A 24,949-nucleotide genomic window follows, 5' to 3' on the forward strand; every position below is an offset into this window, starting at 1 on the left:
CGGGGGTGCGGAAAGGAGGAGAGAGGGAGAGAGAGAGAGAGAAAGAGAGAGAGAGAGAGTGTGATAGGAGAGTAGCGCGGTTGCCGAGGATCGGGCGAGAGGGAGAGAAACAGATATGTTCTCGGAGACAGAGAGGAGAAAGAGGGTGGGTTGGGCGTGTCAGCTGGTCGATATCCTGAATGGCAAGCTTCCACGACCCAGTCTGCAGCCAGCAACCACCGCTGAAAGAGACAGAAGAGGGAAAAAGGGGATGAGGTGAGGCACACGAGAACGATGGAGATAGGGAATAGAGAGAGCTAGCGGGGCGAAGAATGAGAGAACTAGAGACGCGTGTAGGGGGTGCGAGGGGAATCTGTCCCATGTGTGCGGGGGAACTCGCCGTCCGTGAACGAGCGAGAGAGGTGCGCGCGCGCGCACACACACACGCACGCAGAGAAAGAGAGAGAGAGAGAGAGAGAGAGAGAGAGAGAGAAAGAGAGAGTGCGGCGGGAATAGAAAAACGCGCGCAGGCAGCATGCAGTGTCCAAAAGACGGAAGTAGAACGGCATACAATTGACGTTAATTAACTCAGCAAAAACGCACCGACGGAACAGCTATCGGGGAAGACGAAGAGTCTCACCGCGGAAACACCACGCCGCGGTTGTACGCGAGTTCGAGCCTGATGTTGAACCACGGGCGAGGATAAACCGTGATCGCGACACATTCTCCATCGTCGCGTTCGTTCCTCTGATAACCACTGGGGGCCTTGTTCTCTCCTGGATGGGACTTTCGTTCGAACGATTCAGCCGGATTTGACGCGAAAAACTTTCAGTCAGGAGCGAAAGAAAGACAACTCTAAGGGATAGGGGTCTCTTTTTCTAAGCTTCTTATTCTCGGTCGCTCTTTCCCCTTTTTTTTTCTCTCTCTCTCTCTCTCTCTCTCACTCTCTCTCTCTCTCTCTCTCTCTCTCTCTCTCTCTCTCCCTCTCACCCTCTCCTTTTCTGCTCCCTTTTTGGCCTGTTCGCGACGATGGTGTCCGTGATCTTCCGCACTCGGATGGGGGAAACAGAATCGCTTCGTTTTGTTCTAATTTGACCCGAGAAACACGGTCCTTCCGTCCGACAATCAGCGGTTCGGACAAAGGACACCGAAACTCGTGGGCAACGGAGTGTATGTATACTATATTCGAGAGCGTGTTGTTCACCTTGGATCGCCATCCCTCTCGAGCTGCAACTCGATTCAGGCTACACGTTATATCCAATCGAATCGTACGTCCCGGGGAGCGTAATATCTCTACGTAAACATTATCATCGCGACTACGTAGTTATATGGGCTAAGGTAACTCTCCCCGTTTTGTTGAGCCACGTACACGAACACGTACAGGGCGGTCGCGTGTCGCGACGATTCCACGGAAGTTACAGAGAAGTGACAGAGAAGTGACGGAAATTACAAAAGTCTTCGCATTTCGTCCGACGAGATTCTCCTATAAATGGTAAAAAACTGGTATAAAATGAAACGGACACATAACGTTCGTGGCAATAAAAAAGACGTTCGTGAATATCGGCTCCGCCTCGAAATGATGTGACTCGCGTCGAAGGCTGTTTTTTTTTGTGTTCTTTGCTTGTCTGCTTTGTTTGTATGTTTGCTTGTTTGTTCGTTTATTCGTTTATTCGTTCGCCCGTGCTCGGAGTATTGTTGTTCCTTCGTTCGCCAATTCTCTTAGAACGTTCGCTCGCGACAAAATCTCGATCATGCTCGCGGCGGCGCGTCAAGGATCAGGCCACCGTCAACGCGCGGATAATCGTGTACGTGTGTGTCTCTGCACACAATTGTATGGCTAACACGGATACGCATGTATACGAATTCCGTGCATACATACGCGCACCGTTCCCCTCACATACATTGATACTTAGAATGTACTTATTTAAGGTATTTAGTCGTACCAGTCTCCGGTAGTGTACCGTATTATATTTTTGTTTTTCCTCGTCTTCTATCGAAATAAAAACCATCCTCGGCTCGCTTGTACAACTTTTTCCCCGACTTGTCTCTCTCTTCCGCTAGAGGCACGCATACCGCACACGCATGCACGTAGGACAGTAAACGCTCGTACACATGCACATACACACACGCACACACGCACGCACATGCAATAGCCCATGCGTACATTTCCGATTCACGCAACACTTTTCTCTTTTCCTTGATCTTATACACGCGAGCGCCATTCGAGCGACGATCCTTGGATTCTTGATCGTTTCTCTATAGTGTTCTCGTCGTCATGGCTGTTTGCGTTCTTTTTTCTATGTTTTTTTTTTTTACGTTTTTGTTGTCAGTTGAATTTTTCCCTTCGTGGGTCGGTGTCCCAATTCGAGCATTGCAATTTCTCTTACGTTTAGTTAACTTTACTATATTTATAATATGTATGTATATAATGGTAGCTAAATTGACAAGTGTTTATATCGAAGGTATTCTCTCTTTCTTCTCTTTTTTGTTTAAGAGCTACGTACCTAGACTGGCAATGTGTTAAAGGTATGCACGCTCGTGGAATTCGCCGTTCAGTGAATTTCGTTTCTCGTTGCTCTCTTCTATCTCTCTTCCTGTTGCACCGGTCCCCTCCCCCCTTCCCCCACAGGGCGCGTTCAAAGCCCCCGTTCTCCAGTTTCCGTTGTGGCGCGACACTGCACAGCGCTGCAACGCACTGCGCATCGCGTGCCGTGACGCGGATTGAACATCTCCACCGGTCTTCCCACAAATCAACGAGTAGGGAAATCGGCGGGAATCGAAGATCACTTCGCACGGGGAATCTTTACGATCGGAATTGTACAGTCTGAAAATGTCACGAAGTTATTCACAGCGCGCGGTTTTTAGTTGTCCCGGTATATCATATCGGTCTGACTGACGACTGTCTTTTTCTTTTTTTTTTCTTTTTTTTTTTGTTTATCGGCTAATCGAAGCACCGCTCGTTCTCGGAATCTCCAGCGACGTGTTTCTTTGGTCTGACCACTTTCTATCTTGCGAATCGAGTCTAACCGCTCTTCCCGCCTCCCGCAACTTTCTTTCTATATTATACTTCTCTTGCCATCCGTTTCTCATTGTTTCTATTATTAATCGTCGATCCTCCGAGGTTAACTTATACGATTCTTCTACCTGCTTTCGTCACGTAATAATCACAGCGTTATTTTTAGTCCGTTCCTCCCGCGGAACATATTAATTTCCGATTTTCGTAATTTTCTAGTTCTTCGGCGCGAACTGATCTCACCGTCTGCCCCAGCCTTAGTTCCTTTTCGATTTCTTTCTTGTGTGTTTGTTGTTCATGTGTGTGTATATACGCGTGTATATGTGTATGCGTGTGTATGCGTGTGTGGGCGCGTGCGAGTGTACTCGTGTACACGCGACCCTCTGCGTGCGTGTTTACGGTGTGTATGCGTACGCGTGTATATGTTCGTTTGTTTGTTTCTTTATTTGGTTTTTAATACTTTCGTCTCTGTCTTTTATTGCACGTCCCTTTTAATGGTACTCGCGCACCGATCGTCCCGTTTCTCCGTTTACTTCGCCTCCTCGAGAAGCACCAGATCGTCCGCCACGACGTCGCTGATGTGCAGATATATGATCCAATACATTAGGTTGAAACAGACGAAGCATACCGGGAACACGATGCGGGAATACTTGTCGATATCCGACGGCGTAATACCTGGCAACAGAGGAGAATCAATGTATTATCCAGTTCCTTTTAACGCTGAAATCGGAAACCAGCATTCCCTTCCTATAGGTACACTGAACGGAATCGGTAACGCGATTACAGCGCAGATGTAGATACGATTTTATGACGGTTCGATAGATCGATCGCAAGTCTCTCTCTCCCATTATCAGCCCCCTCCACACAGGCTATGCGCATAGTATTTATGAAAGAGAAAAATTGCATACAGGGTCCCAAAAATGTTCTACTTCCTTGAAAGGGATAATTCCTAAGATCATTTGAAGCAACCTTTTCCTTTGCGAAAATGTTCTTCGCGGCTTTATTAAGGAGTTATTAACGAAAAACTCGGACCAATCAGAGCGCGGCAATAGCAGTGGGATCCCGGCTCGGCGACACCACTCGCTGAGTGATAATCCGCCAGCTGTATCCACGTTCTGATTGGTCTGTGTTTCTCGGTAATAATTCCTTAACAAAGCCACGAAGGAAAAAGTTACTTCAAATTGCGTCAGGAATCACAACAATCTGTGTCAAGTACATACAACATTTTTGGGTCACTCTGTATATCTCTTTCTTAATTGCATTTATTAGATGAAAATATTTCGAAATTGGTACATACGAATATCTATATGAAAATTTTTGACTCTAGATTAATTTTATATTTTTACTCTATTTAATGTACCTTGCATATTTAAAAGAAATGGAACAATGACATATGTAATTTTTAATATTTTTCTGTTTTCATCGTCAGCATAAATATTGTATTCTCATAAACTGTATGTTATGTAAACTCATTCTTGATTTTAGTACACATGACAAGTTTATCATTATTAAATACGATAGGTTTAATCTAATTTTTACTATTAACATTCAGTATACAGGGTGTTCGACTACATGTGGCAGAAAGTTTAAGGGGCGGTTCTCCATGACAATATAAGACGAAAATGCAAAATAAAGAATTGCAATTTCGGCTTTATTTTTCAGTTATTAACAATTAAAAATCCGCCTTGAATGTGGCAACCCTACCAACGGACGTGTACATTGCATACGTCATAGAGGCGCGCGACAGTCACGTGCACAAATATGTGCATTTTTATGGTGCATTTATACACCAAATAATTAAATAATTATTTTTTATGCATGATATATGGAAACCATTTTATAGTGATTACGAGTAAATTATTTATGTGACCCTGATTCTAAATTGAAAATACATTGATCCCTTCTACTCGATAATTCCATAGGGCGGACATTATTTTTTAAATGCCCATGTGGATTTTAACGAGCTTCAATGTTGGCCAACGGTTAATTTGTCAATCCTTAAAATATTTTAACTTCCCTGAGGACCCAAATGAGATCTAAGGTAAGCATGTATCTGTCACGTGAGACGTGACGTGACGTACACCACTGTTGGTCGGGTTGCCGCATTTTAGACAGATTTTTAATTGTTAATAGCTAAAAAATAAAGCCGAAAATGCAATTTTTTTATTCTTCATTGTCGTCTTATATTGTCATGACATACTTTAACTTTTTTCTCATCTGTGGTCGAACTTCCTGTATATAACTTCCCTGTCAATCTCATTTAGAATGTACAGTGTTTATTCTATATATGTCCCAAATGCCTAGCCGATAAAAGTCCCAGAACTATCCCCACTGCCGCGGGGTATACCCCGTGAGGGGCCAAGAATCGAGGCCTCTAGAGCTTCGCTGTCCTCTTCTACATTCGGCGTGGATCAAAGAATAGTATCTCCTGGCTGATATATGTCCCTGGCTAGACGTGTGTTTTTGACATATATCGAGTAAACACTAACTTGTGTACCAAAATCTCACTAAGAAGCAGTTTAAAAAAATTGTCAAGAAATTGCGCTTCTCTGATGGATTAACCAGTGCTCTAAATAAACTACGATGCTTACGAATGCGTAAAATTCGGTATAATACAGCTTCGATAAACGGCGACAGTAAAAACACACATTCGCAGAATCCGAACGTGGGGTCAGATTATTTGTATCGATTGATAAAGTATCTGTTTTAGGCGTTGAACAGGAATATGTTTATATTTTATTAATTTTGCAGGTCGATTAACGCATAAATCGAGTTTCAGCTACCATCTGGGTTTGATAGTTGGAGTGGGTTTCATTGGAAAGAGCTATCCAATATCTCTCGTTGCTGGAAAATTTTAGTACCGAAACTTTTATAAGCGTCTCAAATGATTTAATTAAAATTTTCCGGTGGAAGTTTTTTCCCGTGTTCTTCGTATACAGGGAGAGAGCTTAAACGCGGGTTCCGGTGGTTAAAAGGTTTGCGTAATACACAAATGAAAGGTGCAACAATCAGAGCAAGAAACGATTTTCTGCTTCAGCAACGGGAGCGATTTACTTCGTTCTTTTTCTTTGTGTTTAATGTGAAAACAAAGGATTACGTGCGTTCGCGAGACGTTGTATCCATTAAGAAAGATTGCTTCTATTTGTACCGTTTTTATTTTTACTGCAATGAGTTATAGCGTTTAGTGGAATGAAAAGTTGGTGTTCGCTTTAGTAGAGACGGTTTGCGTTCCTTTGCTTTCATAATCGATAGTGCAGTTTACCGTTACTCGGAATCAAGAGCTAATAACGTATTCGTCTGATCTAAATTGACGCCTTTTTTTAAAATTGTAGCTGTGACATAAGTGGGAATTTAATGTATATTTAAAATTCTAATTACACATTTTTGAAGCAATATTCTTCGTAGCAATCTTCAGGATAAATATACAGCACGGAATAAAATTTTTTCATATAAAGTTTTAAAATTCGGCGAACACACACACGCGTGTTATTGAATAGGAGCCGTCAGACGCGTCTGTTATAGAGTACAATTTCTTCGAAACCAAAGCCTCATATCAACGAATTTTATTCTACATTTTCGACTTATTTTTTTATGTAGAATTATGTTGTACTACCGGTTACGGATCACCATGTATATTCGAAATATTTAGGACAATTCGCTGCATTATTCATCAATTGTTTTAAACATGCTTTTGGAGATACTTCTTGTTTATTCAATTTAATCGCCAGAAACTGATGAGAAATTACATAACGATTTTAATATTCTCAGTCAAAATAGATGTACTAAGGTGTAATTACACCGTAATGCATGTTTACTTAATTTCCGAAATTTTATTGATTTGCATGACGACAGGTATGAAGCAGTGAACTTCTGTATAATAAAAAAAAATATGTTTAGCGATTCAAATTAACATTTTGTTTATATTGTGTGTGTGTGAGATATCGCAGTCCTAAGAAAACTTTGGAAATATTTCGTTCGGCAAGTTTTTGTGTACGTTTTCATTAGCTGGGGATGTGTTTGCACCCCTGTACGCAGCGTGAAGGTTAAAAACTTCTTAACCATATAATCGTCGGTATAGAGGGCGCCTCATGTAAGTGCGACCCCCCAGAATATCTTCTTTAATATTGACAAAGTAAAAAATTTTTTATGTGTAATTTAAATGGTATCAAGTGGTCAGTATCCCACTGAGGTTGTTTTTTTCTAAATGTTGTTTTTTCTCGTAGTTTTCAAGGTCATCGGTTTTTTTTTAAATAACTACGTATCTTTACGTACTGCATCGCATAGCTCATAAAGAAATATATTCAATTGTATACTGTGGCACGACCTTCAAATGATCTTGAACTTAAAAACTCAGAAAACTTAAATAGGACTTTAAAATATAACCTCTGCGGGATACTAACCTACTTGTAAAATGTTTTACTTCGTCAAAATTAAAGAAGATTTTCTGGAGGTTGCACTTACGTGAGTCACCCTGCATAATGTATTAACACGTTCACGGAAAGTAAAAATTTCAGTGAGCTGCAAAAATAGACAGGCAATTTTTCTTGAAACTAGTTGTGCTATCCGAAATCTGATTAGACATAAACAATAATAATAAACTTATTATTACAGTTACTGTAAACTTATAATTATGACAGTAAACGATAATAAACTTATTATTATGACAGTTAACTACTGTCATTAGTAATGACAGTTGGTCATTACTTTGAAATGTATATTAATTACAAAAACTTAAGGTTGTATAAAATTAAATGAATAAAAATTGGCTTTAACATTTGAATGCTATAGCATTCATGTCATTTTGCATCACTATGAAAATGAATGCTATAGCATTCACGTCCGCGAACGTGTTTAGGAAGAGGGAGGGGGTGGGGCGTTTGTATTCGTACCGTAAAGTTTGCTGATATCCTTTCCAGGATGAATGAGATGTTGCGGCGCGGGCGCTGCCTCCTCGTCGGCTCGTCCATTTATGGTGTTCTCGAGTGTCCCACCTTTGCTGTGTGCCTTTGGGTCGTGTACCTTGAACCGCACCTCCTGGACAACACGGGACCACTTACAAGAGACACGGCAGTTCGGCGTGGGGTGTCCTTCTCCGAGGAGAACCCCTTACTTTGATAGATTGGCATGCGACATCGAGGATAGGCTAACGTGTCTTTCACTATTCCTTCGTCTTTTTCTCTCTTATTCGATACAACTAGACTACTTAACCTTCGAATGTTGAATTGTGCGTGGTTAAGACTGGGCAATCATTTAATAATGAAACTACCAAACAGCACCAGTGACCAGCTCATGGTATAGTACGTTTTACAAGAGCACGAATATGGGTAAAACTTGATATTCAACGAAAAAGAGATTGCGGTAGTATAGACATATGCAGTCTCCTCCAATACCTGTTTTATTAAAATCTGTTGGCATCAGTATTGCCATTCAGAAGTACAATAATCTCTGGATACGTGTATGTGAGAATTTCGTGGCTAAATTGTTCCTGGCTTAAATTCACCTTGGCAACCTAGAAATTTTGAACTTTTTGGTATATAATCCTGTACATCTTGATGAGAAAATGCCAAAAATCAATGTTTTAAGGCGTGGAATTCGCTGGTTTAAAAGTTGTGCGTGTTTAAAGTTGAGCGATTACACTTTGTACTGGGACAAGCTTGTCATCGAACAGTAATTAAAATACAGAGAATCATATACGGGATCTCAAAAGGAAGGTATAATCCAAGTTGGTTTAGATTAGGTTGTTAGGGGGGCGGAGGGGGGGGGGGGCTGACGGCAGGCCCGATCTCGCTTGCATATGTACAAAATCGACATCAGCGCGTGCTTGTGCTGTCATTAAACAACGCGCAGTACCGATTAACATAGCAGCGCTCCTACCTGTCAAAAACGCTCAACAGCACTATGTTGGTCCCAGGGGTCCGACATCAAACGGCGCGCGGTCGACTCGAAAGTCCATGGATACAAGCTCCGCGCTTAACGTGTTAAAATCGTTAAATTTTAAACACGCATAACTATTGAATCTAACTAAGGATTACGTGGAAAAAAGTTAAAAATTTCAGGGTTGCCAAGGTGAAGTTTTAACCTCTTTTTTGGTTCTTTACTGTTTGCAATGATAAAACTCGTTTGTTTTGAAACGACATCAAACACGGCACAGGTTGGATCGCATTTGCTTATTTGATTCACGATACTGTATAACCTGGAATATACTAACTAATCATAGTGGAACGCGAATGTTCCGATAGCAGAGCCGTTATATAACTACAACGCTATATTAAATCGTTGCTCGTTTGTACAATAAATTGTACTGAATATGGTTTCCTTTAGATTTAACTGTTTGCATGTGATAAACGTTTTCATATGCCAACATGCAAGTGTGCTTTGAATTATGTCATGTTTCGTCTCGTTTTAATCAGAAAAAGGTCACAAATACATATGCTAGTACAAATTACATAAAATAATAATTAAGAACGAATATCGTTATATTGTAAATAATCAAGCTATTTACTTAATTTATTTTGGTTGAGATTGTAGCCACATTCATATTGATTAAAATATTTTCTAATTTGTTTGTTTTCAATCAGCAGAATGACCGTAATTATGGCGCCAGGTAATACGCATTTTTTTCTAAATCATACTCTATAAAAAAGTGTATAACAACATCATGTAAGCTTGCTTGTTTTTACTAAAAGAAATAATTTAGGTGCTTTAAACATCCATAAATGTGTGTGTAGAATTCTAATGTAAAAAATTTAAACGTTCTTCCGAAAAAAATTCCTAAACATTGGTAAAAAAGTGGTATTAAAAAATCAGAATACCACCTTAAAAATCCTGTGCCTATAGATTACGTAAAACCTGGGACGCAACTACGCGATACACAAACTCGAACATCAGAAAAATTTACCTGACTGTGAATAGATCGATTTTTACTATTTCCCGTTTGATTCAGTGCATTTATTCTTCCTCGAATCCGTGTTTAGAAGGGTAATTGGATTTACTTGCGGTGTACAGGGTGCTTGCCGCATTAATGCTCGTTCCGTGCTCGCGTTTAATCACGTTTAAAAGTAGGAAATAGAGGAGGAGACTAACGACGTCGTTTTTGTCCACGCGTCATTTTCATTAATGTCGCCCGGTGCTATTTTTCCAAACCCGTAAAAACGTCGGATGAAATGAGCGAGCGACGCCGCGCCGCGCCGCGCCGGGAAACCCCAGGGCGGTGCGCGCGCGTGCGATTTGAAAGAACAAGTTCGTCCGGAATTAATTAAAAGCCTTATTCGAGCGACATTTAACGCGATACATCGACCACTGTCCGGTCCGGTCCGTTCGCCTCCTTTTTCGACCTTCTTCTCTCGTTCCTGTCGCATTCTCGCCCCCTTTCATATTTTCCGTTCCCGTTTCACAATCCCCGAGATTAAAAGAAAATTTATAGTGCATCGCTTCGTTCCCGTGCACCAGACCCGTCTCCGAATAGAAATTCATTTCCCCGAACCTTTTAGCTTTTGACCTTTCCGCGATTCGATTATATATTTTTTTTTTTTTTTCGAGTGAGAGGAAAAACAATATTTTCGGGCAGAGAAGGTTTGAATCGTGGATCTCTAACGCGAGATCCCGGCCAACTTCGCGGTGAATTGGTGGTGTATGGCCATTGAACAATAGCACGAGAGGACGGGGGTAGAGCGAGGGAGAAGTCTAAAAAATAGCAGAAACGAGGAGATACCGTACAATACGAAACGCATTCGGTTCCTGTCGGAATTAGAGATTTTTGTTGAATTTTCCTCGCAACAAGTGCGCCTGATTGCACTTTTCTTTGCTTCAAATTGATGGAAAGAACGTATTCGAGTGCTTACAATTTAGTAGGTACAGTAGAGCCTCACTCGTTGCACAAAACGGCACCGAAAATACATGCAAAAATCGAGGTTGTACCGATGTACCGGTTCCCCTATTATCAACTGTTTCATATTGCCCTTACCGTGTTTTGCCTCGCGTGACCGCGTGACTGCGAATACAGTGTTTACTCTATAATATGCCCTAAATGCCTAGCCAATAAAAGTCCAAGAACTATCCCCACTGCCGTGGGGACTACCCCGTGAGGGACCATGATCCGAGGCCTCGAGAGCTTCGCTGTCCTTCATATTCTGATATATATTAGTATATTCAAGTACATTCTGGTATATTCTAGTATATTCAAGTATATCCTGGTATATTCTTGCGTATTTTGCTATATTCAAGTATATTCCGTTATATTCTAGTGTGTTCTGTCCTTCTGGTGTATTCTGCTATATTCTAGTTTATTCAAGTATATTCTGGTATATTCTATGGTATTCTGCTATATTCTAGCTTATTCAAGTATATTCTGGTATATTCTAGTGTATTCTGTTATATTCTAGTTTATTCAAGTATATTCTGGTACATTCTAGTGTATTCTGCTATATTCTGGTACATTCAAGTATACTCTGGTATATTCTAGTGTATTCTGCTATATTGCAGTGTATTCTGCTATATTGCAGTGTATTCTGCTATATTTTAGTATATAGCAGATCAAAGCGCGTGAATCAAAGAAAAGTATCTCTTGGCCGATATATGTCCCTGGCTAGACCCATATTTTGGACATACATCGAGTAAACACTGTATATGCGTGTACACCTGCAGTCCACAGGAGCGTGGTGGGGAGGGACTAGGAGTAGGGAGAGGAGTCATCTGTGGCTTGCGAGCCGCAAGTTACCCAGGCCTGGCCTGCGTAACCATCACAATCCTCACCACGAGTTCCAGAACTTCTAACAATCTGTGGTGGGAGTCGCTAGTATGCAACGAACGAGGAATCCGTGCAATAAACGTGGTTGCCAACGGGCGAGGTTCTACCGTAAATGTTTGAACGTGAAGCGAAAAATCTGTTGGAATCGAATACTTTCTTCCGGAACTTTTCGTTGGCTAATCTCCGTTAGAAAGCCATTCTGCGAGAAAGCTTTTCGTGACAGGCTATTTGGGTTCGGGCAATGGCAAGCTCGAAAAGGGCGGAATTCATGAAATGTAGCAAGAAAAGTCGAAGCGAGCGCGAGACTTTTTTCGTACATCCAAGAAAATTTGCATTTAACAAGCACGTTCTCGTGTTCGTTCGATACCTCCTCCTAGATGGCAAACATGAATCAAAAGAATCGATCGATGAAGAGGCAAAGTAACAGCATCGATTTGCTTGGTAACGGCGCGGCGGAGCTTCTACCGCTCTCTGTGAAAACCGTCGAAATTTCATCGGCCTACATAGCGAAAGGCGCAAATGTGTGTTCATGTCGACGGCAACAGAAAGGTTCTAATTGGAAAGAAAGACAAAAGGGATGTGACAGGTTGGCCGATGTTACTCACAGTTTGCTTAGGCGCGTGGTCTCCGTGATCACCGGGTACTCCGGGCGGTCCTGGATTCTCTCTCGCCGCCTTCATACTTTCTGCTATTTTTTGGAAGCGATTCTTCCTCATTTGGATCCTCTTTGCCATGTAGCCCACCGTCGCGTATTCTGCGAAGTCAGAGAACCCACGCAAATAATGAGATATGACAGGCTGGAAGAATGACATAGCGTGGAGGCAATGTCGCCGTTTCTGTGCCACTGAATGAATTCATCCTTTTGGCGTCGAGGAGGATCAGACTCTGATCCTTTTACCAAAGAATAAACGTATGGCCAGTCACGAGAGTCCACATACTCCTATTAAATCTCAAAACGAAAGAGGTAAAAATTTTGCGCGTTTCATGGAAGATCAAGTTCAAGACTCCTACTTTGATGAACATAAATATACGGTAATGACTCTATGTCTTTCAAACAGATGTACACGATTTTTGTGCAAAATTTGTCTTCACATTTTTCTGATTAAAATGAGACCAAACATGACCCAATTCGAAGCATATTTTCTTGTTCAATTGGCGGTTTAACGAGAACCTCGATTATCGGAACCGAAGATGTCTAAATTTAGTAAAAGCAGTTCCATTTGAAGCGATCTATATACAACATGATGCATTGTATAAATCAGTATAGGTTTAACGTAGTGATTGTTCTATTATCCGAACGGTCATGTTTTATCTATTAGTTCGGATAATGGAGGTTGTACTATATCGTGAATCAAATAAGTAAATCTAATCTAAATTACGTCGTGCTTGATCTCATTTTGATCAGAAAGATACCACGAATATGTTGGTGAAGGTTTCATGAAATAATAATTAAAAACAAAGCAGTTTTGTCGCTTTATCACGTCTTAAGGAGCAGACTATAACTTGGATATTTTGTTCTATTTCTTTAATAAGTTTTTGTTGTCGTTGTTGTTTTTGTTTTCTTTTTTTAATGCTTTCTTGTCAAAGCATATGGAAATACAATAGCTAAATAATTTTTTTTTAAATTTGTCTAATTTGAAGTAGCGATGAAAACCTTTATTTCTTCGTTTCGAATATATGAAATTTGGCATATGCAGACTTTTGCGACTAATTGTATGTATATACGTTTACCAACTGTATTTTTTGAGTGGGGTGTGTGTTCTTCGCTTACGTCAGGATTACAGTGTAAACTTTGTACCTGTGCTAAAAACAGATTTTGTCAATGAAACCTGAAGATAACACTTATACAGGATGGGAAGGTAGTCATTCCTTATTTTTAAATTCTTATATGCGATAAATTGTTTTATTGTGTCGTGTATGTTGCTGTTCATGCCGCACTTAGTGTTTCGAATCGCTATGAAATTCCTGAGAAGACAGAATAACAAAAAGTTGCACAGGGATTGTAAAGGAGGACAATATTTTGACGGGTGATGCTTCGTCTTTTTATTTGTAAAAATTGCGAACAAATATTTGTAAAGATAAAGATGAGTACAAGAGTATTTTGGGTCTATATGATTCTCAATGCACCCTTACTGTCTCTTGAGAAAAGAATAAAAATGATAAAAAACGAGGTGTGACGGCACAGCTTTCATGCTGTTTTGGATGAAAAAAAGAAAATAATAATCGGGAACGCTCACACAAAAAAATGAAGCAGTCGATCGAAACCTCGATGCGCATTGGTAATTTCCAGCAGATTTCACAGGGGTCTGAAATACTGAAAACAGCATGAATAATGACATACACGATACAATGAGACAATATACATCTCATTCGAATACCTGCATCACACATTATCGAATGTAAGGTAAATCACCAGGGTTAGATTTAATAACAACGCCGTTAAAACGCGCCGAGTCACGTCCATTCACACCATCATTACCCTCATTATCATCCACAATGAGTCCATGGAATAGAAAATTATATACAATAGTTTATAAGCATCAATGCTATCCCTATTGCTTCCCTTTTGTAGTTTCAACGACTGTTTGCACCATGAAGGCGAATGACTGTTAATATCATTACTATAAAAATTTCGAAATACGGAGTGACGCCTCATCCATTTTGTAGTCCCTAGGCGAACCAAGTCTTCGCGTGCGACCAACTATCAACTGTAGCCGTGAATTCATTTTTTTCCTATGCGAAAGCGAATGAAATACATTTTGGCTGGGCATTGTTACCAACGGGACAAGGTGTAACGGAGCTCGTCAAATTTTTCGGAGAGAAACATTTCAGCACATGATTTTTTCGGTGAGATGAAACGCTTCAGAAAAATTTGCCACGGGAAAGACACGAAACACGTACAGGACCGTGTACGAAGCAAATCTACACGAAGGTTATTTCTGTCGGTCTCATTGCGTGTTCTGTTAATTGCACTGAATCCTAATATAGGATGACATATACACGCTCGAGCCCTTTGGAGTCCAGAGTAAGGCCTGGTTAGATCTCGCTTCATCAATGATGCCGCACTGCAGGATGGTAATTTCACGAGTTCGCTATACCTTGTTCAATATCCAACCAAGAACACGTACAAGGTGTATCAGTCGACTCTATCACCTCAAATTAACTGTAAACCGTTTGGTATATGAAAAATGTTTCGAAAAGTCGTATGGCATGGCTTGCGTTATAATTAGACTGCGGATGTTATGTGATAATGACGAAAGTGAGTAAGTGGAATACGAAACAGTGAATATGTATATGAGAAGAATTTAAACGTACCGTTACAATTATTCCCAACCTATTATAACTATTAAGAATGGAAGAAAATACAGTGTTTACTCGGTATATATCCAAAACACGAGTCTAGCCAGAGACATATATCGGCCAGAAGATACTATTATTTAATTCACGCCGAACATAGAAAAGGACAGCGAAAGGTATACCCCGCGGCAGTGGGGATAGTTTTGGGTCTTTCATCGGCTAGGCATTTGGGACATATATAGAGTAAACACTGTCCTGAACTCCCCTGTTCATTGCAATTGAGGTCGCAGTTTTATTTTGCACGAATATTTGCAGTCTAGTTATAATCAGATTTTCGTTATTTTATTCATACAAAGAAATGGCCATTCAATTTTATAAAATGCGACGTGTAATATTGACATTACGATTTGAAAGATTATTGAATGTTGAATAAAAATGGTAACATACATATTTTCTAATTTCAACGATTTAGTTGCGACTCAATATTGCAAATGGAGATAATCGACTACTTATAGTCAACGATTTTATAATCAATGGATTGTAATTCTCTACTTTGATAAAATAACCGAACGAATTTATGTAACGACCCAACATATGAGCTCAAAAAATATTGGATGTCCTTTTAAGGCAGTGTCGCCAGATCAAGGCTTGTTCCCCCACTCTAATTTCCCTTTTTACCGCGCCATTCCCCACGCTTTCGTCGCGGCCTGGTCACGTGAGGGTAACTTTTTCTCCTCCATTCGTGCTCCCTCCCCTCATCTGGCGACACTGTTTTAAGGTGATCAAAATATCGTCCATTTATTTCAGCGGTAGCCTTCATAGTCACAATATTCTATTAAATGCAATGTATCCTCTTGTGAAATATGAAAAAAATATTGTCACGTTATAAATTTTCCGAATGTTATGTTGTGCGTTCTAATTATGAATAACGACATGCGAAGCAGTTCTTTATGATGTGATATGAACAATTCTATCTTCATATACATATACGTGATGCTAGTCGTGAACGTGTTAACCATTAATTTATTATTAATCTTGCAATAATATCCTGGTGTCTCTCACGACCCCAACAAAATTTCTGTACGATAATTTGCTATACTGTGTTGCACAACAATTGCAAATACGAAGTTTCCTTAACTTCTTTGTGGAGCAATTTAAAGGATTTTAGAAAGGTTCCAGCACGATGCTTTGCAGTTCGAGTGAACAAGGTGTCGTTCAAAGAAATTTTCTTTAATTTTAGACAATTATTAGGTCTCTTTACTGTTATGCAATTTGCAAAAGCGAGAAGAGATCTTCATGTATCGATGAAAGTGCAACGTGACAAAAAGATATTACAATGTAAGCTCTCCGTGATATTGTACGACTTTTGTTGGGAATAGTTCGTAGAATAACAAAGGGAACGCTAGTAACTTGAAGTGGTAGAATCGTAGGACTCCACCGGTAGATTTCATTCGTTTTCGTATGGGAAAGAATTCATTCGCAATTAAAGCCGACGTTTGGTCGCGCGTGAAGACTTGGCTGGACTATCCCTGACAAAAAGTGTTGAATCAAAATCGTCAGCTGCTGAATAAATTATTTTCACACATATTAAACATGGAAAATAATATTATATATTTGTTCATTAAAGAAATTGAATAGAACATGCCAATGCTACATCAAGAATCTTTTCTCCTCACCGAGTGCAGAGTCCTGGTGCTCTCCAATTATGTGTGGAAAAAACTCTATTAACCCTTGAACGACAAACGATTCTGGGAATCGATGATATTTCGGATCATTCACTGTCTTATTTATGAATGATTTAGAACATATTTGTGAAGGTAGTAGGCTCGTTAATTTTTCTATCGTTTCTAATGTTGTACCTGTTCATTTAATTCGAAACCGAGCGATCCAGTAACGATTTGGACATCTGGGTCAACACAGACCCGGACTCCGCCCGGCGTCGGAGGGTTAAGTAGCTGGTGAAAGCACCGTTCAAAGTGACTTTTTGCTATTCCATTTCTTAATCTGAACAAACATATTCATTCACATATCAGTGTATATACTCGACGACCGGTCATTGCATTTCACCATTAATGAAAATATTTCCATGTCTAACATGGGAATAATCATTATGACGCTTGGTTTCTTCGATCGAACACTCATTGCCAGGGATAGCGGTCGACGATGCCAGCAGAGAAGGTTTTTCTGGTCGAGCACGGGGTGTGCGAGTGTCACGCGTGGAAGAGTACACAGCGGTACTCACCGAGCAACGAGGCGAACACCATGACGAAACAGGTTCCCAAATAGACGTCGATGGACTTCACGTAGGAGATTTTCGGTAACGCCGCGTTCGTCGAGGACATTAGAGTGGTCATGGTGAGCACAGTGGTTACTCCGAGGGCCACCCGAGCGGGGGTCGCGTTTCGGTTCAGCCAAAAGCTCACCCATGAGATAATGACGATCAAGCCCGAGGGAATGTAGATTTGAATCAGGTAGTAGCCCATCGACCGTACGAACTGGATCTCGCAGGCCAGCCGCGAATAATTTCCTACGATTAAAAGATCGACAGTTAGGACAGGGGGACGGAGAGGCGCCATGAAATGTCTCTTTAATGTCTCTCTCTCTTTCTCTCTTTCTCTCTCTCTCTCTCTCTCTCTCTCTTTCTCTCTGCCCTTTCTTTGTATACATACATATATATATATAATATATATATATAATATAATATATACATATATATATATAAATTTTTTTACTTCCCTCCTATTATATCTCTCTCTTTCTCCGATGATGTGTATATTTTTGTTCAACATTCTCTTTTCGCCGGCTCTCACCGGCCCCTGTTTGGGCCAGGAAAAGCGGACTCGTAGGCTCGCAAGCGACTCTCCCTCTACCTTCCTGTCTCTCTCTTTCCCTCTCACCGTTTGTTTCCTTTTTTTTTTTTTTTGGTTTCGCGCAAGACGAACACACGACGCACGAGAGCTGGCGAGATGTTATGCAAAGTTCGTGCTGTCGATGAAACCTTCAGTGCTCGTATACGCAACTGTATACACACGGATCGGAAGTATATCTGCGAGCATATGCGAGCGAGACTCGCGACCGGCAGGCGAAGAGAACGAGGAATCGATCGGGGATGGAAAAATCTAGTTGCTCGTCGCTACCAGCAGTCTCGAGGAGCGAGATCGGGCCAATTTACAGTTCGCCTTGATCGCTTGAAGAACCGTCGCCCTCGGAAAATGGAATATATTTGTAGCTCTGATTACTTACTCGCTGAACGGCGAGAGGCATCGTTCGCTTCGAAATTCGAGCATCGATGGGGGGGAAAGCGAGCCGGGGAATCACGATCACAGGTGGATTGAGAGAAAATGACTCGCGGAGACCTTTACAAATGATGTTTACCCTCGACAAAACGCCTCGTGTGTCGATAGAATGAAATCTATGGAAATTTCGAGCAGCAGCCAGAGAGAGCCTTCTAGGCTGCTTCAATGAATATTGAAACGACGCAATTCTGATAAATTTCCTACTTGAGCGACTCTACCAAGACACTATTCGACCATACCTACAGTTCAAAATATACTTCGACCATACAGCGTCGGATATTTAAAAAGAATTTCGAATAATAAACCTAAATTGTATCGTGGTGAACGTTTCGGTGTCTTCAAGTTTCGGGACGGCGAGTTTTTGTCACTGCTGTTCAGTTGCAACTGTAATTCCTCATTAACGATTATACAAAGTTTGGATTCTCGGATGATGCTCCGTGAGTTGCACGTGCACTATTCACCAGTGATTCCTGTTGGTGGAGTAATTTAGGCTTCTGCCATTCAGAGTGTAAACACACGGTCAGCAGCTCCGTCTACATTCTGAGTAGGCCAAGCCTAAATAGGCCTCATCCTCCTGTCATGAATTGTTAGTGGGCTATTCTAGGCACGGTGGAAATATTTAGTTTCGTTCATTACACGGCAAAATGTTGAATTTATGCTCAGCCAGTATACAGGTTTAACTGAAAAGCGTCTAACTACTAGCTGTTGATGCAGAAAGGCTAATACTCTTAACGATGCTGCTCATGTATATATATATATATATATATATATATATATATATATATATATATATATATACACACACATATATACATATACATATAAATATACATATATATACATATACGTATACGTATCTTTAAATTTTCAATTATTCCAAGAGCGACGAGGCGAATGGCTTACGTATCGAAGGATTTACACAGAGACCTAATTTCTACACATTTCTATATTGATTTAAGGATAGCATTCACGGACAACATAGCGTTACCTGAAAGTTCATCACCGGACGTATCCGTGCATCACGTCTTGTTTTATATCTTGCGAAAGCAATGGATTCAGCCTCTTGCGCGCGAGCAGACGAACAAGTACACAGCAGACAAACGATGATGATTTATGTAACACGGATTTCAATGGTACAATCGAAGACAATGGGGAGGCCGCGTGATACGTTCGCCGCGTTCCAACAAGGACCCAACGTATTGTGGAATCAAGCGACATCGTGCCTAATCGCTCGGTAACATCCACCAGCCTCGTATGTCCGCGCGGACGACGAGATCGCGAGAAAGAGAGAGATACTGATCGATCGATCGACGATTACTGGACGCGGTTAACGTCCTTACGAGGTGACATCGCGGCTGCGGACATCGGATAGCGCTCACGTGTCTCTCCACCTTACCCATACCGTTAAAAGCGAGGGTTGAATGATTATTTTTTTTTTTATATATTTTTTATTATTTTTTTCGGTTTGTTGGTTGGGGGTGGGGTTCTATTCATACGTTACCGGTAGTTAGACTAATCTCCATGGCTCGTTGACGGTGACCAAGGACCTTGAACTGAGGGAGGGAGACCTCGTTGCTGACACCGACGCTGTTCGGGCCCTCGTTCCACTTGTACCGGATGTCCCTCATGGTGTATCCGACTGAAAAAATAGAGAGACCCCCCGCGGTTGGTACGTACCTTCGCGGAAGCCCTCAAACGCGTTTCAGCTCCGAGGGGGCCTCCACTTACCTCGCACCCCCGTTCAAACACCCCAAACATATTCTATATAGTCCGCTCTCTTTCTTTCGATTCCTCTCAATTCTATATATGTATATATATATTTCTCTTTCATTCTCTTACAATCGCTTTCGTTCCATTTCTCTCTCTCTCTCTCTCTCTCTCTCTCTATGCTTTTTATTTCTCTCTCTCTCTCTCTCTCTCTCTCGTTTTCTCATCTCCCTTCATCCCTGTTCATAAATTTCTGTCTGTCCCTCGTTTATTCTCTTTATCGTGAGAACACTGGTCGTGTTTATCCCATACAGGGGGGACGACGAACCAGACCAAAGATCGAACGATAGAGGACGTGTGAGCAGAGTTTTTTTCGCTTTTTGCGCCTCTCGTTTCGCTTCCACTTTTGCCGGTGCGATCTGGTCGCGCGACGACCGTTTTTCCGGCCGACGGATTACCGTTTTCCCTGAGAGCCCGTCGTGTCGGTTTGATCTAATGTTGTGGATGGCAGGAGCCGGAGTTCCACTCGGTACTATTCTTCGAGGTTTCGCCTCTCTTGCCCACCGCGAAACCAAAGAACTCATCGATGCAAACCGGACTGTAAACCTCCGTTCCGAAATCACGATGCGCTAGACTCGTGAATAGTACCTCGTCAACCCCGGATCATGATAAAAGGACCAAATCGGGATAAGCGATGGATTCGTATGACTCAGGAGTTAACGTTTTCGTCCTTCCGTTCCGTGGATCAAAATCGATGAAGTCGATCGGTCGATTGGTCGAATGAATTGGCAAACGGGAACGATTTCGTGCGGGCGGGCAATTTCTTCTTTGATCGGAAATCGTTGAACGTGTTTGCAGGTAGGGCAACACGGTGACATAATACGGTGCATACGGTGCGAGACAAAGGGAAACAGAAAAACTGACAACGCAAGAGATAACGAGAAAAACAAATAACAAAAAAAAAGGAAACAATAAAGAAACGAACGGAAGAACCATTGAAACGAAACGAAAAGTAGAACGGAAAAATGATTCAGAAATATCGAACTGTTTTGACGTTGTGGGTGGACACGCGTGTGAACATCAGTTACAGCTTACACGTCGATCATTGACCCATCTACGCGAGCCTCTGGACGAAGTTCAGAAGGAAGAACTAATAAGAGGGGGATATCTACCTGTAGATAGGTGTATGGTTGAATGTCGTTGCCTGTGACCGAGCACGCGAAACTGCGGTAGTTCCACCTCGTTCGAGATGCCGACCGACTGTAGGCCGGCGTTCCATTTGTACCGAATATCGCGCATTGTGTATCCAACTGCCGGGAGAACAAGAACACAAATATCTTCGCTCTAACATACAATAATTAGACACTCAAGTTTTGTGTTTGGATCGGGCCGGATTTCGGGGATAAACGGGTATACTCCAAATTGGGGTTCAGTGGGGCGGGGCGTGAGGGTGGAGGAGAAGGGGTCGATAGTGGAAAATTGTAGACAAAAGCAAAAATATTACCGAGCACTCTAAACCGCCCCATTTTTCTCCGCTAAATATACTCTCTGCAACCGAGGAGACTCTGCTTCGCTATGCCTACCCTATAGTAAAAATGGCCGCGCGGCTTAGAGTGCAGTCTCGAGTTGCAAAATTTGTTAGCATATTCGAGCTAGGCGTTGTAATTGCTCACTAACCGAAGTGACCAAGTCAGCTCGACCGATCTCAACTCGATCGAACTCGACGACACTTCGGCTGGTTGCGTGTGCGCAGCGTTTCAATTCTTCGTTACAGACGCGTGACAAGCTTTTTTGGCGGACTTTGTCATTGTTCTACAATTATCACGTTTGGATCACTTGCTTGCCACGCGTCTATAATTCTTTCGTGAAAAGTTGACGCGCGGCAAAGTGTTAACGATCGAGGCAACGGTGCGGCGACATAAAAAATATTTTTGCTTCCAGTTGTAACCGCGGACAAAAGATTTGCGACCGGTTTTCGGATCCCGGCCTTGAGGATCTCGCGACCGACTTGGACGTCGAATTTTCCGTGATTGATCGGAATTCGCGCCTATTTATGTTCCTCTAATTTCTCGCCGCGGCCTCGAGCGCACACATACCGCCCCGAGAAACATTCCTCCGTAACTGAATCTTAGGTGATTACGATCGTTACACCGCATTCCAGGCACCCAAAGTGGCATTCCATCGCGGTGCCAGCCACATTGCGCGAACATCGGCGAAATGTGGATTAAGCGATCCACGACCGAGTATTCGAGATTAACTGCTTTTGTTTTTGGAACACGGAAATACTATCGCCCCGTTTCGATTGCTCATTTTCGCCTGGCAAATGCCACGCCGTAATTCCGCGCCGGTGAAATGCTTCAACCCCGAACCCGACAGATTTATCTACCACAATGTTCGCGACTCTACGTCCTGCCGATTCCTGAATTTTCGTGATTCCCATTGTTTCGTGATCTGTGTGCGCAGCTATTCCCTCTATTTTCTTCTTTTTGTTTTGTTTTTTTTTTTTTTTTTTTGGTTAAATGTCAAATGGATAATTTTGTTATTGCCCGAACAATTCGTCTGCATCGATTGTTGATTTTCCGAAAAATACGAGACAAATATGTTGTTTATATAATGAAATTTTGAAATTGTAATAATTAAGGGGGTATCCCAATCAGAGCCATCAATTTTAGACAATTTAGAAGTTAGAAAATGAGTAGGTTATTATGGTTCAAGTGTTTCAAAATGTTATACATATACGTGCTTGGCTACAGCTCAAGGTAACACAGTATAATTTTTATGCAATTATCTCTATTGTTATTTAAACTATTGTACGATCCCCGTAGCATATAGTTTTCCGTGGCTGCCGCGATATCTCAATAATGGATTGACAAATTGCCTTGACATTTTTCGCACGTATAAAATAGCTACACTTATATCTTTCGTTCCAGAATCGTGTCAATATTTGCAATAGTTTCTTTTTTAAATGGCTTGAAGAAGTTCAAATTCTCACGATAAAAAGTGTTTTTTTGCTTTACGTAGTAGCCATCTTGTCAAAACAGATTTCTTTTGGTTCATTCTAGCACAAAAGATAACCATACTCGTATAGATTAACATTATCTTTGACTTTTCGATTTTAGATGAACATAAAAATTATATAAAATATAATCTTCTTAAAATATACTCAGACGTATACACAAAATATTATGTTTCTGGATCTGCAATAATCATTTGGACACCAAAAATTGCTTCAAATCGACACCTATAAAGGAGAGTACTCCCTCAATGTAAAGTGAAGTACATGCATTATTTAGAATACGATTCTTAGTAACTGCGTTATACTAAAAAAGAACTTGGAAATCTTCATTTAAAAAATTGGATCACGTTCCTGAAGGTAGAGAGTTAGTTCCTGACAAAAGTCGTGAAAGTGAACCATAAAGTTTAAAATCTATTAATCCTCATACGCCCCTTAGAAATACAGTGATTTCTCTATATATGTCGCCAAAACCTGGATGATAAACGTCGCGGAATTATCCCCACTACCTCGTGAGGGGCCACGAAACTCGAGAAGTCTCGGATGGCGAGGAGTGTAAACATAATACAGCTTGGGTATGTCTCTTGAATGGTACACGACGTTGGCAAGACTCGTGTTGTTGACATATATCGAGAATCCACTGTAGTTGCTCAAAAGATTCTATGACGGTATTTCACCTATTTCAGCTTTACACTTAAAATGAATAAATTATGTCTCATTTATAGTATCACATTTCAAAGAAATACAGTGTCTACTCAATATATGTCCAAAACACGGGCCTGGCCAGGGTCATATATCGGCTAGAAGAAACTATTCTTTGATACACTGTCGAACGTAGAAAAGGACAGCGAAGCTCTAGTGGCTTCGGTTGTCGAGGAGTGTAAGCATACTACGGGTAGGGTGTATCGGTGTGAGACCACTACTAGTCCAATAACAAAACTTCTTTATTTTTCATGATTTTTTTGTGAGACTTTCACCAACATATTCGTGGCATTTTTTAAATGGAAATGATACCAAATATGATATAATTCCGATGACATTTACTTGGGGATAGTTTTTGGACTTTTATCGGCTAGATATTTGCGACATATATCGAGTAAAGACTGTATTGTAACGCAAACAGGAACAGATAAAATGTTTCACAGTACATATTTAAGAGAGGGGTGAAGTTTCACCTTGAAGAACGTATGAGAGTTAAAAATAGTCGCCGGTAAATAATGTGTTACAATTAATAGAAAACTCTTTTCACACATTTGTTTAAAACGAATTACCGAGCAACAATAATCAACGGAGCATCTAGGCAACAATGTGAAAAATATTTTTAAACAAGGATTTTGACTTTTCTTCTTCTTCTTCATTTAAATTTATTCTTCTTTAATACGGCACACAGGGATGCTCGATCAAGTATATTTCACTGGTGAGAAATGGAACGAAAAATTTCGCGCGACGCAACGGTTCGAGAATCATTCTCAGATCTTTGAAAAAGAAGAATCATCGAGAGTGCGGAAATTAATCATTGCGATTCTGACGGTCGGAACCGTCTATGTATTTATCCCTGGCGTGCGGCGTTCGGCGGAGAACTTTCAGGGGCAAGACAATACTTTTTTCGCAATTTTCGTTTTCTCTTCTTTCGCCGATGATCGTGATACGTTCTGGCGCGGCGTATTGTATATAAACTGATACAGTCGGGAACGTTTCAATAAAGATGTCCTGGACTGGGGCAACGTTTAAGCATTACTGGGGTTGGGAATAGTTCGAGGGGTGCTGGACAGAAGAAAATAGGGAACGGTATGAGGGGTGGGGGGAGGTCTCGTGGGTGGAGGAGTTTGAGTATTGGTCGTTGAATACAGTAGAATGGAGGGTTTTGCGGCAACAATAGCAGAGTAACGGGGGATATA

General features: G+C 41.2%; 1 protein-coding gene across 9 annotated transcripts in view; it reads right to left on the reverse strand.

The window, feature by feature from the left end:
- Nucleotides 1-448: 448 nt before the first annotated feature.
- Rdl (Resistant to dieldrin) overlaps nt 449-24,949 on the reverse strand; it is a 230,395-nt gene continuing 205,894 nt past the window's right edge. For 2 of the 9 annotated variants that reach the window (XM_076789509.1, XM_076789518.1), the window contains exons 6-12: nt 21,211-21,348; nt 19,833-19,970; nt 17,278-17,562; nt 12,344-12,492; nt 7,882-8,044; nt 924-3,667; nt 449-881 (exon numbers count right to left, since the gene is read on the reverse strand). In XM_076789509.1, coding sequence (XP_076645624.1) covers nt 3,522-3,667; nt 7,882-8,044; nt 12,344-12,492; nt 17,278-17,562; nt 19,833-19,970; nt 21,211-21,348 — 1,019 coding nt within the window. In that variant the 3' untranslated portion in view covers nt 449-881; nt 924-3,521. The remainder of the gene's footprint in view (nt 882-923; nt 3,668-7,881; nt 8,045-12,343; nt 12,493-17,277; nt 17,563-19,832; nt 19,971-21,210; nt 21,349-24,949) is intronic. The other 7 variants (XM_076789511.1, XM_076789510.1, XM_076789516.1 and 4 more) reach the window with 7 other exon arrangements.

The sequence above is a fragment of the Halictus rubicundus genome, chromosome 6 (assembly GCF_050948215.1).
Source record: "Halictus rubicundus isolate RS-2024b chromosome 6, iyHalRubi1_principal, whole genome shotgun sequence".
Lineage (NCBI taxonomy): Eukaryota > Metazoa > Arthropoda > Insecta > Hymenoptera > Halictidae > Halictus > Halictus rubicundus.